Source organism: Vulpes lagopus, chromosome 23, assembly GCF_018345385.1.
Source record: "Vulpes lagopus strain Blue_001 chromosome 23, ASM1834538v1, whole genome shotgun sequence".
Taxonomy (NCBI): Eukaryota; Metazoa; Chordata; class Mammalia; order Carnivora; family Canidae; genus Vulpes; species Vulpes lagopus.
The window spans coordinates 4,469,293-4,486,971 of NC_054846.1; the positions used below are offsets into that span (position 1 = coordinate 4,469,293).

A 17,679-nucleotide genomic window follows, 5' to 3' on the forward strand; every position below is an offset into this window, starting at 1 on the left:
CCGCGTGCAAGGGGGCGCCCAGGGCTGAGGTCTCTGCACTTCTCAAGACTTTTCCTCGAGGCTGCAAGACAGCTGCTGGGACCCCGGCCACTAATTCCGGATTCCAGGCAACGAAGAAGAGAAGATGAAGGCGGGGAAGACGGGGCCGTTCCTGGGTCAGGAGCGCAAAGGCCCAGTCCCCCGGTGACAGCCGTGTCGTGTCGCCGGTGGAAACCAGGCCTTGCCCCCCACCCCCCAGGCAAGGCGGAAGGCAGCTGTCAGCCGGCTGATGCCAGCCCTCGCAGGCGGAGTCTGTTGGTAAAGGAAGGAGGGGAGAAGGTATCCTCTCCCCAAACCCTCTGTCACAGCCTCTGCCTCAGTCCGCGTCTTGGGGAGATGACGCAAGTGGCCCAGAGGACCTAGGCAACTTCACCCATGTCCCAAAGCTGGTGGCAGAGCCAGGACTTACGGAGCATTGACATAGGCTCTCTGGCCTCCGCGGACTCGTACGGGGAGTCACGTGTGGGGACGAGGGGGAAAGCCACAGGGTCCTCTGGAGCTCCGAAGATTTTGCTTTGGCAGGAGCGGGATAAGTGAAGAATGGGGAACGTCCTGGGTTCTCGGAAGTTTGGCTTCTCTCCGCTAAGACCACAGGGATTTGATGTCCCCCTAGAGATAGTGCACAGAAAACTAACACAGCAACGAAGTGACCCCGTGGCGGCCGAGGCGTTGATCCCCGACAGCCTGTTTCTCCGGAGCAGGGAGTGGACACATTCCCCCCTACAAGCCCCAGGCGCTGCGGTGACAACTGTGGGCCTCCTCCCCGAGGGGAGCAGCCGTCGCCTTCCCGAGGAGTGCGGCGAGGGACGCTGGTTTTGAGAGTAGTGGCAGCTCGTAAATCAGGCCTGTGCTTCAAGGGCCGACTTTTTCCCACTGCCCGGATGATGGAATGTGTTCTTTAGGGCAGGGGCCGAGAGCGGGTGTGGACTTCCCCTCCCCGCTGCCAGGCAGCCCTTCAGACGCTCGGGATGCGGCCCTGGCTCCCACGAGATTGCCTATTACTGCTTCTAAGGCAGTACCACAAGGGACATGCAGGGACGCCGGGGGGCCCCGGGGTAGAGCGTCTGCCAAAGGCACCCACTGAGCCCCCCCCCCCCGGCGTCCCTTGTTTTCATTTTAATACATACTGAAGTCATGTAGAACTCCAGGGGTTATGATTCCGTATCTTTCCCACCACAAAGACTTACTGGAATGTTGTGTCACCTTAAAATGTGGGTACTTTATGCTTGTCCCCCGTTCGCGGCCTATGTCTGGGCTCTAAACGGGGAGCAGGGGGCCCTACCTGGAAATCCCATGTCGTGTGACTCATTTCTGATTGCAGTGGGAGAAACTACAGATGACCACGAGCGAAAGGAGGAAAATATTCTGCTCTGTCACCTTCCACGTCATCGCCATCACCTGCGTGGTGTGGTCTCTGTACGTTCTAATAGACCGGACGGCGGAGGAGATCAAGCAAGGCAACGACAACGGTAGGAGCACGGGCCTTTTCTCTTTCCTCTCTTGGGTGCTCCCAGGCCCCCGGAGCTGGGTGGGCAGCTGCTTCCCCGGGGGGCCTTCACGGGGGATACGGCCGTGTAGTCCCCTCCGGTGGTGACCGGAACCCTCTGCCCGCTATCTGGGGTCCCCGGCCAGGCCGCACGATGTAGCAAGTCCCCAAAGCCCTTGGAAGGGCCAGACCTAGAGATGCCACACGTCACCCCGGCTCTCCAGGAGCCGATGAAGGAGTGTGTGCAGCCAGATGTGAACAGGCACACGAACAGCTGGGACAGTGGAGAGGTTTTGTCTTTTCATTCACTGCACCGTAGCCGTTGCGCCTTTTAAACCATGATTAAGACGATGCTGACCTCGAGAACGTGCCGTCGTGGTCAGCTCCGTGTAACGGGTGGAGCAGGTGCGCACGGCGGCCGGAAAGGTCACCGGGCTGTTGGGGGAAGGCTGCCCTCGAGCCTGCAGGAAGCCGTTCACGGGTCCTGGGGGGGGTGCCCACATCCGGGGGGCCTTACTGAGGGCAGCGGGCACGGAGGGCTGGGGGGTCGGCCTGGCTCCGGCAAGCATGCTTCGGCTCGTGGCGGAGTCAGAGCTGCTGGGGGGGTCCCCTGCGCCCGGCCGGCCTGCACCCGGGGGAGGAGGTGCCGCCCCCAGGGTAAGCCACCGGGGAACCAGCACAGGGAACCTGCGGAGAGGCCACACTGCATGTTGGCAGGGGCCAAAGGCTCTGTGCGCCTCCCCCAAAAAGAGAAAAGAAGCTGAAAGACAAAGATGACCGGAACTAAGGGGAGGAGGTGAGGGAAAGAAAGGAGGAGGAAAAGCAAGTTAATAGGGAAGGTTTTATTATTTCTCCCTTGGTGTGGACGCAGTAACAGCAGGAGGGACGGACAGCTGTACTCACGCTGCCCCCTGGTGACTGCAGTGGGCACCGAGCGCACCCCAGGGTCGCCAGACACCCGGCAGGTGGCTCCTGGGTGGCTGTGGGTGACAGGGTGCAGGGTGAGCCGCTGGTGACGGGGCTGCAGGTGAGCCGTGGGTGATGGGCTGCAGGGTGAGCCACAGGTGATGGGCTGCAGGGTGAGCTGCGGGTGATGGGGGTGCAGGGTGAGCTGCGGGTGACAGGGTTCCTGGGTGGCTGTGGGTGACAGGGCTGCAGGGTGAGCCACGGGTGACAGGCTGCAGGGTGAGCTGCGGGTGACGGGGCTGCAGGGTGAGCTGAGGGTGACAGGGGTGCAGGTGAGCCACGGGTGACGGGGGTGCAGGATGAGCCACCAGTGACGGGACTGCGGGGTGAGCCTCGGGTGACGGGGGTGCAGGGTGAGCAAATTCTGGGGCCACAGGGGGGCGGTCCACAGCTGATCCTCTGCCTTCATGATCCCAAGTCCTGGGATCGAGTCCCCCATGGGGCTCCTTGCGGGGAGCCTGCCTCTCCTTCTGCCTGTGTCTCTGCCTCTCTGTCTCTCATGAGTAAATAAATAAAGTCTTTAAAAAACAAGGAAAGAAATGCCAATACTCGGCCTCTCCACACCCCAGGCCTATGGTCAGAGATTGTGAGGACGCGGCCCGGCAACTTGTGCCTAGGAAGCCAAGAGCAGATCCCTGCGTCCTCTGAGTGTGGGGAACCGTGTGCTCACCTAACGTCCTACACTAACCCGCCCCACCCGCTTCCCATCTGGACTGCATATTCCAATTACCTGGGAGTTTCTACACCCCACGAAGCCCGAGTTTTGTCCCCAGAGGTCTAGATTTAATTATCCCTTATGTCATTCTTTTTGCAGACACGGTAAGAAGCGCTGCCTGCCAGGATGCCTACCCTACACTATTGTAATTGCTCATTTAGTTGTAAGTCTCCTGACACCAGTAGACTGAGGTGAGAGCAGGCTGGGCAGGGTCTGTCTTGCTCACCAGCACACCCCTGGGGCCGAACGCCACATCGGGGCCCTGGCAAGGGGCCCAGTGGACGTTGCAGAAGGAAGGATGAGGTTGTGAATGCCTCATACCCACACTTCCCTACCTTTTCTCTTTTAGAATTTTTCTTCAAAAGATTTTTTTTTTCCTTTCTCAGTTCTGGGTGGATGCAGGATTTCAGACCAGAGGCCCCCAGTGGATTGTCACTCAGGTCCCTCCATCAGAAAAGTTGGCTTTCCAATATATATGGGTCAGCTTTCTACTGGACACTTTTAAAAAATTATTTTCGCTTTCTTAAAAGCAAGTGAAAATGAGATGACTATCATCTTTGGTGCTCAGAGTGTTCGAATTAGGAAGCAAGATACTTGTCAGGAAGCAGTGCCCATGGCCAGAGCCGCCTCCCAGGGGGACAGCTCCTAACTCGGGGAATTTCAGATGGAAACGATAGTGACTTCCACAAAGGGAATGATCTCATGTTCCAGCTGTATTCAGAGCCCGATTTCCCAAAGCACATTTATAGGTAGTGGGGGCATCTGCCTGTTCATCTCCCTTTGGCATTGGGACTGTGAGTGCTGAGCCTGAATTTACTTTTAAAGTCTGGGGAAAAAAAAAAAAAAAAAAAAAACAACTGCTGAATTTAAAAGTCAAAATATTTTAAGTCTGCCTTGAAACCTTCAAAATCATTGGAAGAGGAACAAACCGTCCTTAACCAAATTGAGGTTGAATATAAAACAGCAACATTTTTTGAAATGTAATAACAATCCTGGAGGGGAAAAAAATCCTTTATGTGTTTTTAATGGTTGTTCTTTTAGATTAAATAAGCCTGCTGCCCCAGACAGTTCTCTCACTTCTCTGCCTGTAGTGGAAAAAAAAAAAATCAGACTCTTGGTGCTTGAAACTTGAACACCCCCAATTACCCATTGCTTACTCTAATTTGGGGGAGCAATGCTCCTCCTGCCTACCTTGATATACTCTAGAAAAATCCTCCAGTATACTATTTGTGTGTTGAAAACAAAACACTTTAAAAGAAAGAAAACAAAACAAAACACAAAAATAGAGACCAAGCAAACACAAATATTTATACTATTGGAGAGATTATAGGCACAGATTGGTTTTTTTTTTAATTGAAGTATAGCTGACGTACAATTGGCTTCAAGTGCACAACGCAGTGATTACACATTATATACATTACGCAACGCTCACCACAGGTAGGGGCAGTGCCCGTCTGTCCATACACAGTCCTCACAGTATCGTGGACGGTAACGCCTGCACTGCACTTCTCATCCCCATGACTTACTTGTAACTGCAAGTTTAGACCTCTCCTCACCTACTTCAACTTTTCCCACCTCCTCTCCTCTGGCAACCACAGTCTGTTCTCTGTATTTATGAGTCTATTCCTGGTTTTTTATCTTATTTTTTTAGATTCTTCGTATAAGTGAAATCGTATGGCTGGTGCACATTTTCACGTTGCCCCAGAACTATTTAAATGCATACACCACAGGGGGACTAGCATAACAAACTGGTTTTTGTTTTTTCCTCCTGCCTGACTCACTTGTGAGCCTCTAAGTATCTCTAGGGCAGGGAGGTACCTGCTTCATTTTTCCAAGAGCATTATAGGGTTGGTAGGGATTCAAGAACTGTTGCTGGCTCTGGCCGACCCCAGCCGATGAGAAGTCTGGTTGTGCCATCCTTGTTAGCTATTATCATCTACTTCGAGGAGGTGCTACACATCACTTCCCAGCAATCCATATATTGTCCTGTTGAGCACTGTTACTTAAGCATTCCTTTTTATTTTTTTTTAAAGATTTTATTTATTTATTCAAGAGAGAGAGAGAGAGAGAGAGAGAGGCAGAGACACAGGCAGAGGGATAAGCAGGCTCCATGCAGGGAGCCCGATGTGGGACTCGATCCCGGGTCTCCAGGATCATGCCCTGGGCTGAAGGCAGGCGCTAAACCGCTGCCCCACCCGGGCTGCCCAAGCATTCCTTTTTTAGACGTCATTATATGTGCTGTTATTGTGAGCGGCCCAAACGTGATGGGTGCTGACTTAAGGTACTTGTCAGAAGGCGTGTGTTCTAGTTCCGCCTTGGTCATGGACTACCTTGAATAAAATAACCACTCTGACACTCAAATTCCTCATTTGTAAAACAAAGCTGGACTGAATACCCGTCATAGGTTCTTTCTGATTCATTTTTCAGACACCCTGAACTTGACCTTGCATCAAATTGAATCATTGTGTTTATACAAATACTGTGTATGTGTGTATATATATATATTGTATAATTTATACATGTATATTTATATATTTTGCTACATACATTCATATTTGCATATGCTTATGTATCTTTACTTACCACTAAAACAAGGAAAATGTTACAAGTATGTGAAACACTTTTTAAAAATAATTTATGCAACCAGAGAGAAGCAACAAGGAGAAAACCGCCTGCCTAGCCCCACCACGCACACACACCCTTACACAAACACGTTTTATAACTCTGCATGACCTAAGCACCCAGCAAAAATATCCCAACTTACCAATGAGATGCTTTTCCTAAATATAGTCACTGCAGCTGTTAAATGAGACAGGTTCTTCTCTGCCATTTAAAAGGCCTTTTAGACACAGTCCAGGTGTCTCCAGTTACATGATGGACCACATACGCACACAGAATACTCTGAGAATTGCACTTTAATAGCTGGAAGAGATTTTAAGAGATCACTCTTTTAAAGATTGAAGAAAGAAGTAATTTGCCTCCTGTGCAGCTTTATTATAAACACCCACCTGGGAGCTTGCCGGTCTACTCAATTAGACCTAAAGAGAAAACAAAGCAAAATGTTCCAGGTGACCTTGCGTGTGTTCCTCCAGTGGACAGAGACGGGAAGCAAATTTTCCAAGAAACAATACAACTAGAAAGAAAATAAGGCTGAGAGTCTGAAAGGGGATGTATCCCACTTTACAAACGGTCGTCGTTGTAGTCTGAAAGTTTGTCATCGATGTTTCTGGACAAATCATCCACGTAGTTGCCACTTACATAGTTCAGGACCTTTTAGTTGATTTTTGATGGTTTCTGAGCTTTTCTCCAGGAAGGGAACTGCTGGCTGGGAAGGATGCCCAGACCTACAGGGTGAGGAGGTGTGGCTGGCAGCCGACCGGACCTCCTCCTCTCCTGGGGGGTTTTCATGGCCTGGAGTCCAGACGGGGCAGCTGATGTTGAAGCCCCTCGACGTTAGCAAGGTCGTAGTTACAGACACCAGGCAAAGCTTTGCTCTTGATCTACAGCCCACGTCGCACTTAAATCACTCCGAGAGCACCAGTGACCTACATCGATATGGCACTTTCTGTGTCAGGAACTACTCACTCAATCCACGCCAACAACCTTGCGAGGTAAATGCTACTCTTAACCTCCATTTCTAACTGGTAGATCAGTTACCTCGTGCTGTAGGACCAATTAGGACCAATTATGCCCAAACTTACGGACTTCAAACCACAAGCGTTTATTTCACTCCCAATTCTGCAGGTCAGGTGGGCCCTGCTTCTGGCCGTGGCCGAACGGTCTGCTGCTGACCAGGACTGCCCTCCTCCACCAGGCTGGCGGCCGGCACGCTACTGGCTGGACGACACAAACAACTGAGCTGTTTTCCACCACACAGGGCTTGATGGCCCTGCCTTCTTCGTGTGGCAATTACAGTCTTAAAAATGAGCAAGAGAGCAAACCACACACAACATGAACACTTTTGAGGTTTATGCTGTGTCCTATTTGCTGCTGTCCCATTGGCCCAAACAAGCCACAGCCAGAGTCAAGGAGGGAGGGGACGGAAACCAAGGGACCCAGTGACGGGGGGCATGAGCCAAATGGGAGTAGTTTTGAACAGGCTACCAGAGCTGAGGGCCCTGAGACCAAAGCGAATACCAGCTAACAGGTTCTCAGTACGTCAAGGACAGGAAACAGCTATCTGAATTAGGACACGGGAAGACGTAAAGACTGAAGTGGCTGATTCTTAGGAATAAAACCCATAATCCTCAGGGTGTCTGGGTGGCTCCGTCCATTGAGCGCCTGACTCTCGAACTCGGTTCAGGTCTTGCTCTTGGCGTTGTGAGTTCACGTCTTGCTCTGGGCTCCACGCCCAGTGTGGGGCCTACTTAAAAAACAAGAACAAAAACCATAATCCTCAAGATGAGTGGGGGATTTTACACAGGAAAATGGCCTTTGAGAAGCCATCCTGTAGTAAGGCATATCCTATTGGGGTCTGGGCTGCAAAGAAATTTGAATAAAAATTTGGGATTTTGGTATTTCCTAGCCAGGAAGGAGGGCGCTGCTGGGAGGAAAGATGAAGAAAGTGATTGTAAAGGAGATAAGAGACAGTCAGTGGAAGTGGTCCTGTTTATCAGTAAAGTCTGGTCTTGGGTTCCTGAAAAGGAAATGCCCTTAAATAGCCCCAATCCATGTCACCTGACCCAATCCCAGTGGGAAATGCAGTGAGGAATAGCTGGAAGAATTTTCTATGTGAAAAAACAACTTACGAATTTTTATTCTTTCATTCATTTGTTTTTTTATTCAAGTTCTAGAAATAGTCACTTTTACCTGGAGTCCCCAGTTTTCCTCTCTGGCTTGCTAGAAAAATCTCACACAGACTCAGAATCCCAGGAAACTATCACGAGCTGAAGGGTGCCTTTTGCTTTTCTCAGTCTAAAGTGCTTTTATTGCTCTTTACAATAAAGTTCCCTACAAACTGTGGGCTGATTTCTGTGGTTCGGGTGGCACGACACATTCAGGCAGACATAATGGAGGGTTTGGTTTCATCTGCCTGGACTTTAGGAAGCCTCCAGTATGACATCACAGGACAAATCTGCAGAGCATCTTAGGGCTCTCACAGCCTGTTAGCTTGCTGCTGCGTGCGGTCGGCACGGACGACAGTGCAGCCGCCCAGCACCGCGTCACGCACACACACGCACTGAAAGGAGGCCTAGGATTTAACCATCACACGTTGAGGCTGCTTGAGAACTTTATTGCCCATTCCTGTGGGGTTGGCATGACATTATGAGCGGTGAATGAGTCAAATTTATCTATGATGAGGGCCAAGAAAAGACTTCTATTTCCTTAGAAAATGGTTGTGGACAGAGTATTTGCTCCTCCAAGCTCCTTCAATTCCTGCGCAAGAATCTCCAGGCAGAGTTTCCCATTGATGTTTAGGAGGATGGGATGCGGTTTATTCCTAAACCTACAGGAACTCCTGAGAAAAGATCCCAAGCACCAAGGAAGAAGCACATACAATCCTCGGGCTTTGGAAAAATGAACAGATGGGAAAATTGCCTCAAGTTGGACTTTCTGGATTCCTTTTCCAAGCTGGGCGGGTAGAAACAGCTTTGTGCTCTTAGCATTTCCAAGTTTGGGTTCCAGCTTCAAATATGTATTGGTGAGGACAAAGAATTGTTTCCACAAAGGATCCACAAGGAACAAGATGTTGTCTTCTCTTTTCTACCGCCCTTCCTTATTGTGTACATTCTTTCTTCTTTACAGAAAACAGCATAGAACTGACTAATCCAACAAGGTCGAGTATGAAGACAATTTGCTGAGTCTCCTTAATAAGGAGGTAAACACATGTTACCCACGAGAACATTCTTGGAAATCCACCTAGCCCCCGGTTAGCATCTCCTCTCACAGTATCCTTATCGTTGAGTTTCCAAGATAAAATCTTAAAACTGTTCAATAACATCTTTAAAGGAAGTAGAGATCTTGCCCACTTAGTCAAAAGCAAAGAGTAGGCTCAGACTGTCTCTGAGAGAAGACGGGCATGTGGACAACAGGTTTGCACCTACATGGCTCCTGGATGTGAGGTGGGGAGATAGCCTGTACCCTAAACTTGACTTCCCAAACATATGAAAGAAGAATGACTGGAGAAGCAATCGATCAGAGCTTTGTGAAAGAAACCGGAAGACTCAGCCTGTCTCCCAGAACTGGCAGAGAAAATGGCTCGTTACTCCTGGCCCAGATTCTCAGGTCTGCTATGGGTTCTGGTCGCTATTTCAGAAAGGAGAGGTAGAGCAAGAGTGGAGACTTCTTCGTATCCCCCACTCACGAAAACAAAGCTTCGTGGACAAGTAGAGGCTGGCGCCTCTGGTTTATACCGAAGAGACTGAGGCGAAGCAATCCAACCTGGAACCTCAAAAGCTTTCATTCATCCTTGAAATATCTACCGCAAAACAAAGACCAACTGACATAAGTTCTGTGCTTGTCGAGGTTATCATGGAGCAAACTAAAAGTAACTGGTCCGAAAGTTGACTCTTAACTTACGCCACAAATGGAAGACATGATATGAAACTGGAAGAGTGGTGAAGTTTATTTCCAGCTGGAAATTCCTTCTGAGCTGGGACAGGCAGTCATGCCGAAACAGGGAAGCAAAGCCCAGAGAGGACGACGACCACGGATGAAGCCTCAGAAATGGGAAACATCCAGGCAGTACTGGGGAGTTAGATGTACCCACGGGGACTTCTCCCTCCCAAATGGGAGATAAAACATGTTTTCTCCAGTTTGTCTGTGGTTAAAATGTTCCAAATACATACAAACTATGGATCAATACAGTAGCCAAGAGCAAAAGTATCCTTCTAAATTTGGAGAACTTCAAGGTATTTGATTTGTACTTTGAATCCTCCCTGCAAATTTCCTAATAAAGAAACTTTAAGTGATTGCCTTCCACAAGAACTCTCCACCCCAGCACTACTGACACTTCGGACTGGGTGATTCTTCGTTGGGGAGTGCCATCCCATGCACTGTAGGACGTTTACACAGCATCTCTGACATCTGTTTGCTAAGAGACACCGGGTATAACAATAAACAGTATTTCCAGACATGTTCCGCGGAAAAATACTAGCCTCCGCTGAGAACCACTGATCTACCCGGAGTCTGTATGTCAGATGACTGTTCTCCTTGCATCGATAGAACAAAGGAAGGAGCTAAACAAGCCCTCATGTCTGTTTTCCTACAGAAGCATAAAGCAAATGCCAGTGTTACAAAATATAGGTAGGACATTCCTTTTACTGTATTTATCGTTATAGGGAAAAGTAAATAAAACCCAAAGTAGAATCATAGACTCTCATAAACCATGATTTCTAACCGACTCGTCCTGGTCTCACATACCAAACCATGCTCTTGTTACTAGACAGCCTTTCACAGGAGGGGAGACAGCTGCCTTCCACCATCTGCATCCTGGTGTGGGCAAGAGAGCTTGACCATGATATATTTAACATTCATAATTATGTGTGGCCTAGATGTTATAGTCAGAGAAACTCTTGTGAAAGTCTTAAAAATCGTGAAAGCCAGTTTCTAGTTGTGGTGGCACAAAATAGGAGGAAAAATCGATAACTAAGGAAGTGGTGGTTCTCAGGGACAAAGACTCCTGAAACAAAAATGACTAAAATACTAAATGCTATGCACATCTTTGCTTAGAAATTCTTTCTCTCTCAGGTGAGATGTGGTGGCTTCTTTCCTTCACTGTCTTTTCAATTTTAAGGAGAGTGATGGTGGGGAGGGGGACCCGTATGTATGGTCCTATCACTTTACCTTCTTAAAAGGATTTAAAACGGATTCTTTCACTTAGTATGTTCACTCTCTTTCCTTAAAGATTTAGCAGTAAGGAATCAATATCAAGGTAAGTATCAAAAGTCTAACAGTACTTGCTAACCACAGCAGGTACTGGACGTAGGAGAAATAAGATCATTATAGTGGTAGGTGAGAGTTTCTTCATGTAGAAGTTTAAGTGCCTTTAAAAGAACAGAAAGCAATTAAGCAATTCTGTTTATAATTTTTACGGCCTGTTAACAGTATTCCTTATCCGCAAAGTTTAGCAGGCAGGCGTGGCCTTTTGAAGGAGTCATAGAAAAATTACTAAATCCATTGATAACGAACTTGGTGATAACATTCTCTTTTTCTGACTTCAAAGGTGTCCTTGAATGGCCATTTTGGACAAAACTGGTTGTGGTGGCCATTGGCTTCACAGGAGGCCTTGTCTTCATGTACGTACAGTGTAAAGTCTACGTCCAGCTATGGCGCAGGCTGAAGGCCTACAACCGCGTGATCTTTGTGCAGAATTGCCCCGACACTGCCAAAAAGCAGGAGAAGAACTTCTCGTGTAACGTACACACGGACACCAAGGACGCCGTGGTGGTGCCTGTGTCACACACAGGTACGAATCCACTGCCGTCTGCAGAGGGCGGGCCCCCCGAGGTTATACCAGTGTGACAGACCAGCTGGGAGCGTCTTCCCTGAAGACCCTCTTCGGAGCCCTCAGCCACTACACGGGACAGAAGTGATCCTGACGCACTCACTCCCTTCACCCTCTCCTCTTTCTCCTACTGACTCGTTTTTCCAGACTTTGCTCAAAAAGGAAAGGACCAAAAAACCACCAAATGACCAGGATCCCAGGAAAGCAGTCCACAAGGTGACGCAGAAATGTGGAAGTCAGCAAGAGACGGATTTCTAAGACCGTTAAGAGCCAGTGGAGCAAGGGATGCTCATAGGCAGGGACGGAAGCCTGAGTGGACACAGGCATCCTCACAGGAGCAGGAGCAAGTGTAAGAATACAGGCTTGAACTGCAATGTGTATTTCTTCCAAGGCCTTGTGGTGTCAACTGTCTCATCTGGAAATAAGAAACATCCTTGGTTTTCAGCTTGAAATTGTCTGCATCATCCTTCAGTGGTATCAGAAGCAGACGTGGAAGATGCAGTTTGATGCTCATACTCTGACAGCTAGCAGATTTTTATGGCTATGGTGGAGTCCAGTTGTTTTAACAGATGCATGTTTTTAAAAAATAGATGCAATACGCATTTGAAGATATTAATACTTAGAATCACGTTTAAATCACGAACAACAGATTTCTGGGTGTAATTAGCGCTGTTAAATACCCACAGAAGCTACCACCAGCTATTAGGTCGTATGTTTTATCTGGTCCCTCTAAAACAGTGTTGTCCAACAGAAATATAACGTGAGCCACAAATGCAGACCGCATACGTACGTTTAAAATTTTCCGGTAGGCCCATTAGAAAAAGTAAAAGGTGAAATTAATTTCTATGTTTCACTTAACACTATATATCAAATTATTTCAATGTTATGAATATTAAAAATTGAGACCTATTACACCTCTTTTTATGAACCAAGTCTTCAAAATCCAGTATGTATTTTATCTTTATCGTGTATCTTAAACATATTGTTCAACGCAGCCCTAAAACCAGAGGCAGACCCTCTGCTTAACAGTTGACTATTTCAAAAAAGCAGCTCGATTCATTCTTTTATCCAAAGTCTCATGAATGGTACAGTTTTATAAAGCACTAAATTAATCAAATTAAATAACCTGGTTGGTTAAAGAGTTAGATGAACTTACCACTTTGTAGTGTGAAAAAATGAAAATATGGAAAGATAAAATGATCTACCTGTGGCAAAGTGCTGAAATTAACTTGTTTGCTACTATGAGGCACATATGATAGGGAAACAAAAATTAAATATTTTTGTTAAGTCAAATGTGTAAGGTTTTTTTTTTCTTTAATCCACACGTGGCATCCACTTGACAGAGGAATCGTTGTGACTACGCATTTAGACTTGATTTTAAAGAAGCTGACAGTATTTCCCTTGCTCAGCTGGAAAGTAAAGATATTCAACAGATTTTGTGATAAGTAATAAATTGAGTTGTTTAGGTTTGGCAGTTGTTGATTATTGTGTTCTTTGCATATTCATGTAGAACTAAAGCGTGAATGATACTGCAGTGAGCTAGATTAATGATTATAGAGTTAGTGAACCATCAAAGATGTCTTTTATTTAAAAAGGTGATTTATTTTTGTTAGCTGTCATATTTATTATTGTGAAAAGGCAACCATGATGGCCATAAGAACCAAAGCACGGGTCTCGCATTGCACAAACCTGAGTATCGCATTGATGCACTTTCTAATTATCAGTGTACTTGTTCTTCATGGATTATCATAGAAAAAAGGAAGAGGAAATAACCTTTTAATGAGGAGAAAGATACGAGTATTAGTAGTGGCTGACACGGAGTCCATATAGTCACAATTTCTACAAATAAAGAAAAGGTAAACAATGTCAGTTGTGTGTGTGTGATGTGTGTGTGTGATTTCATGTATGTACATGAGAAGAACATTAAAGTTTTTGGCCAGTCAGGAAACAAAAGGTTTAAATCTCATCTTTCTTAAAACTTGTTGTGGAGGGTATGGACTAAAAGGCACAGGAAAGACAGAGCTGAAGTAACTGAAGTTGTACTGTAATTTCTGCACAAATAAGGACGTAAGTTGTGATTTTAAAAACATCTATGAACCGTAAACAAACTAAACTTTGTATTAACTTCCTCTTAAATTTCCATTTTAAAGGTTCAAGATAAATACTCATGAATAGCTAAGTTTTGGGTGATTTAAACATGGCACTTCACCCAATAAATTGACCTTGATTCAATTTTTCTGTTAATTTTTCTAAGCCTTTTACTAACCCATTCTTCCCAGTGATTAGCAATGGCACAGTGTTCTTTACAAATATTCCTGGGGCGGGTGGGGGAATCGGTCACCAGCAAGCCATGAAATCCCAAATTCTTTTATATTTGCTCTGGAAGGAAAAGAATTATTTACCTTAATTACCACCAAAAATACTGTTTAAATTCTGTACAGACCTAAGCAAGATGGCTAAGTGCATTGCTCATTTCTCAGTGGGAGATGATTGGCTAAAATAGGCCTGTTTATTAAGGGCTACACTTAACACTAAGAAAACATTTCTAGAATGAAAAGTAAAGATAAGCATTACTGTTTTAACCATAGAATATGACATGGTGTTTCAATACCATACCTAAATTTTCAAAATTAATTTGTACAGGCTTTGACTTTCTTGTAATAAGAATATAGTTCCCTAGCAGGTTAAAAGCCAGCTTTTTATTCTGCTATTCTTCTTACCTTTATAAACCCTGAACTCCTGAATTTAAATCTTTTAACATTTCCTGCAATGGCTGTTTATGGTTCAAACTATCTGAAATAATGATGTGCATTTAAAACCTAATATTGATTTTCTTTCCTATTCTGTGTGGCAACTGCCCTTTCAGTGAAAGGATTTGACTTTGTGGACAATACTTTTTGTGGACTGGACATACCCTTCAAAAATGACTCTCCAAAAGGACAATTTTTTTGAAGCATGTTTACCTGCTCATGTAAGAAGTAAAATGGAAGCGAATCAAAGGACTGAAATTGAAAAATGAACACGTAATTCTGTTTAAAACCTTGGCTTTTTATAATCATGCATCTGGTAGTATCAATACCATAAAACACAGACACTTATGCTGTTAATTTTTCAAAGAACTCTCACTTTTATTGTGTCAAAGACTGAATTGTAAAGGAATGAAATCCCAGTATTTTTTTCTTAAAGTGAAGTCCAGAAAGCAATGACGCTTAAGAACAAACACAAGCAAAACAAACAAAAAAATCAAAACAAAAATGATCCAATCAACCTGGGATACAGCAATGGAGAAACTGAAAAAAAGCATTTATTAAAGGAGTCTATCAAAATGCCCCAAGGTGAAATCTCACTCGGAGCTGCTATTACATGTGATTATCGTCCCAGACAGCCGCATTTATCCTATTTTCCAAGAGGTTCTTAGGTACCCCTAAAACACCTACTATTTGGCTGGGAAGTTAGCTCATTAGAGCAATGGCATCATTAAGATACTCTAATTGTCAAGGGGGTGAGGTGGGGAAGATTACTGCATTCATTCACCTGACAGTTTACCTTTCCTTACCTTACCTTTGAATATTCTGGAACAAAGTAGAGCTCTTTAAACTTATTACCATTATTGTAGTTGTTATGTAATAACTGTATAGGACTCATACTTTAATTAATAAGAAAGATGAAAAACCTTTTCCTTTCCTTAACTCAGCCCAAAGGTGCTATTTTACATATCAATACAGCTCAAAGGAAGTACTGTTATTTTGGGCTGCAGTGTTTCCTCCAAATCTGAAGAAAGCCCATTTTGAAATTGGAGATCATATTTAAAAAAAAAAAAAAATTTTAACTGTGTGCAATTTTTGAGATTGAGCATTTGTACTTTTTCGGTTTTACCTAATTCTCTTGCATTAACAACTTATTGTTTTGTGAATAATGTGTACTAAGACAAATTAAGGAAAATAATTATCTGTGAAAGACTTTGTATATTAAACAAGTGACCTAAACTTTTGTTGTGGTTTCTGTACTCTTTGCCTAATTTAACAGGATTTATGCAGGTATTTATTTGCAACATTCAAAAAAGCTTGAGTTCTTAAGATTTTATAATAGTCTGGGTTAAGCAGGGTCTGAACATATTCATATTATGTTAAAGCCAACATTGGATGGCCAACCCTGACATTATAGAAAGGAATAAAGAGGTGCATTAATTAAGAGGTACTTTAACTCAGGGAAAGGGCAATGCAGGCAGAAGGAAGAGTAACCAACATCCTCAGTGGAAGTAGCAAGCAAGATTCAATTACTAAAGAAACAGCAAACCCTTGTTGGAGTCAGACAATTATTACCTAGAGAGAGAGCAAAAGAAAGACAAACTGCCAGCTCTCCATGAGTCTTGTCCCAAGGGAAGACACAAAAAAGGAGAAGGCATGAAAGATGAAAGACAGGGGATAATGCAACATAAGGAGCAGGGCACCCTGGTGCCAAGAGGCTGATTGATTCCATGTTGCAGCGAAGCAACTTGTGGCCTCCGGCTACACCATAAAAAGCCTCACAGTGGAAAGTCTCATACTTCATCAAAATCCAGAGGCAATGACAAACTGTCTCACATGTCCTCCTTGGAAGACAGGCAAACATGAAGTGGCACATGGTCGTCCCTACATGTCCCATATCCTCGTGTTCCAGGAACATCACAGGGCATTCATTCTAAGGCTCGGGTCACCCTGAACAAAGTCTGACCTAAGTGGATAAACACAAGGTCATCAGGGTACCAGCAGAGCTGTTCCACCATAGAAAACAGCTTGGCCATTCTAGGAATGGACAGAAGGCCTGTGATCTGAAGTACAGTTAGCTAAGGGCAAGTGGAAACAAACTGAGCTGGAGAACCAGTCAGAAATCAAGTCATTTCAGGACTCTTTGGCCATGGAAGCGAACGTGAATTTCACTCGAAATGTGATGGATGTCAATGTAGGTTCAGCAGTTGTTAACAGATATGTGACCCTGGTGGGGAAGGTCAATGATGGGGGAAGCTCTGCATGTTGTGGGGGCAGGAAGCAGATCTCTTTACCTTCCTTCTCAATTTTGACATGAACTTTAAATTGCTCTAAAAAATAAAATTTAAAAAAAAAACAAAAAACAAAAAAAAAAACGTGTTTAGAAGCAAAGTTATCCCGGGGCACCTGGGTGGCTCAGTCAGTTAAGCATCTGCCTTCAGCTCAGGTGTCAGAGTTAGCTGCTCTGAGCTTAGAGATGAACCATTAGCCTATAGCCCTGAAGTGCAGCTTTTTGGCAAACTATGGCAAGTAGACAAAGTCCAGCCTGCGGCCTATTCTGTGTGTGGCCATGAACTACGAACGATCTTTACGTTTTTAAAGGGTGGTAACACATACACACGTGCAGAAATATGCAACAGAAACTGAATTTGGGCTGCAATAACTAAAATATCTACTATCTGGCATTTTACAAAAAAAACAAAACAAAACAAAACAAAAAAAAAACAACTTACCAGCCTCCAGCTTGCACACACCTGCCAACAAAGTGAGTTACTTTTACTCTGTTCCATGGCCATGAATACTACAGAAGCTGTATTACAAAGGCATACTATGGACACAAGAGGAGTCCAGGTGAGGCGGCACAAGTTATCACTGCAGAGAATACACATTCTATAGACAGTGACTAAGGATATCACTTAAAAGCATCATTCTAACAAACTATCTCTTAGGCTACTCTCGTCCAGCCAGGAGCAACATGACAGTCCCTGCCATGTTATTATCCATAATGATATACGATAAAATAGGATTATGAAATATAAAGATTATGCTAAGTGGTAAAGTAAATTCATTCACTCAACAAATACCTACCTATTCTAGTTCCAGGTAGTGGGCTTGTATTTTTGGTTCGATGGCCTAGGGAAAAACTAGGAACAAATGTCTGAGGGGGGAGGATGATCTGCCATTTTCTTAAGTTATTTATCTAGGAGTATGCCTTTTAAAATATCAGGCAGGATAAAACAGTTTTTATTCTCTTTACTATAATTTAAGGCTCAGTTTTTAT

General features: G+C 45.1%; 1 protein-coding gene across 3 annotated transcripts in view; it reads left to right on the plus strand.

Annotated features, from left to right (window-relative positions):
• MARCHF1 (membrane associated ring-CH-type finger 1) overlaps positions 1–17,679 on the plus strand; it is an 814,327-nt gene extending 796,648 nt beyond the window's left edge. For all 3 annotated transcript variants that reach the window (XM_041738448.1, XM_041738446.1, XM_041738447.1), the window contains 2 exons: positions 1,361–1,508; positions 11,371–17,679. In XM_041738448.1, coding sequence (XP_041594382.1) covers positions 1,361–1,508; positions 11,371–11,669 — 447 coding nt within the window. In that variant the 3' untranslated portion in view covers positions 11,670–17,679. The remainder of the gene's footprint in view (positions 1–1,360; positions 1,509–11,370) is intronic.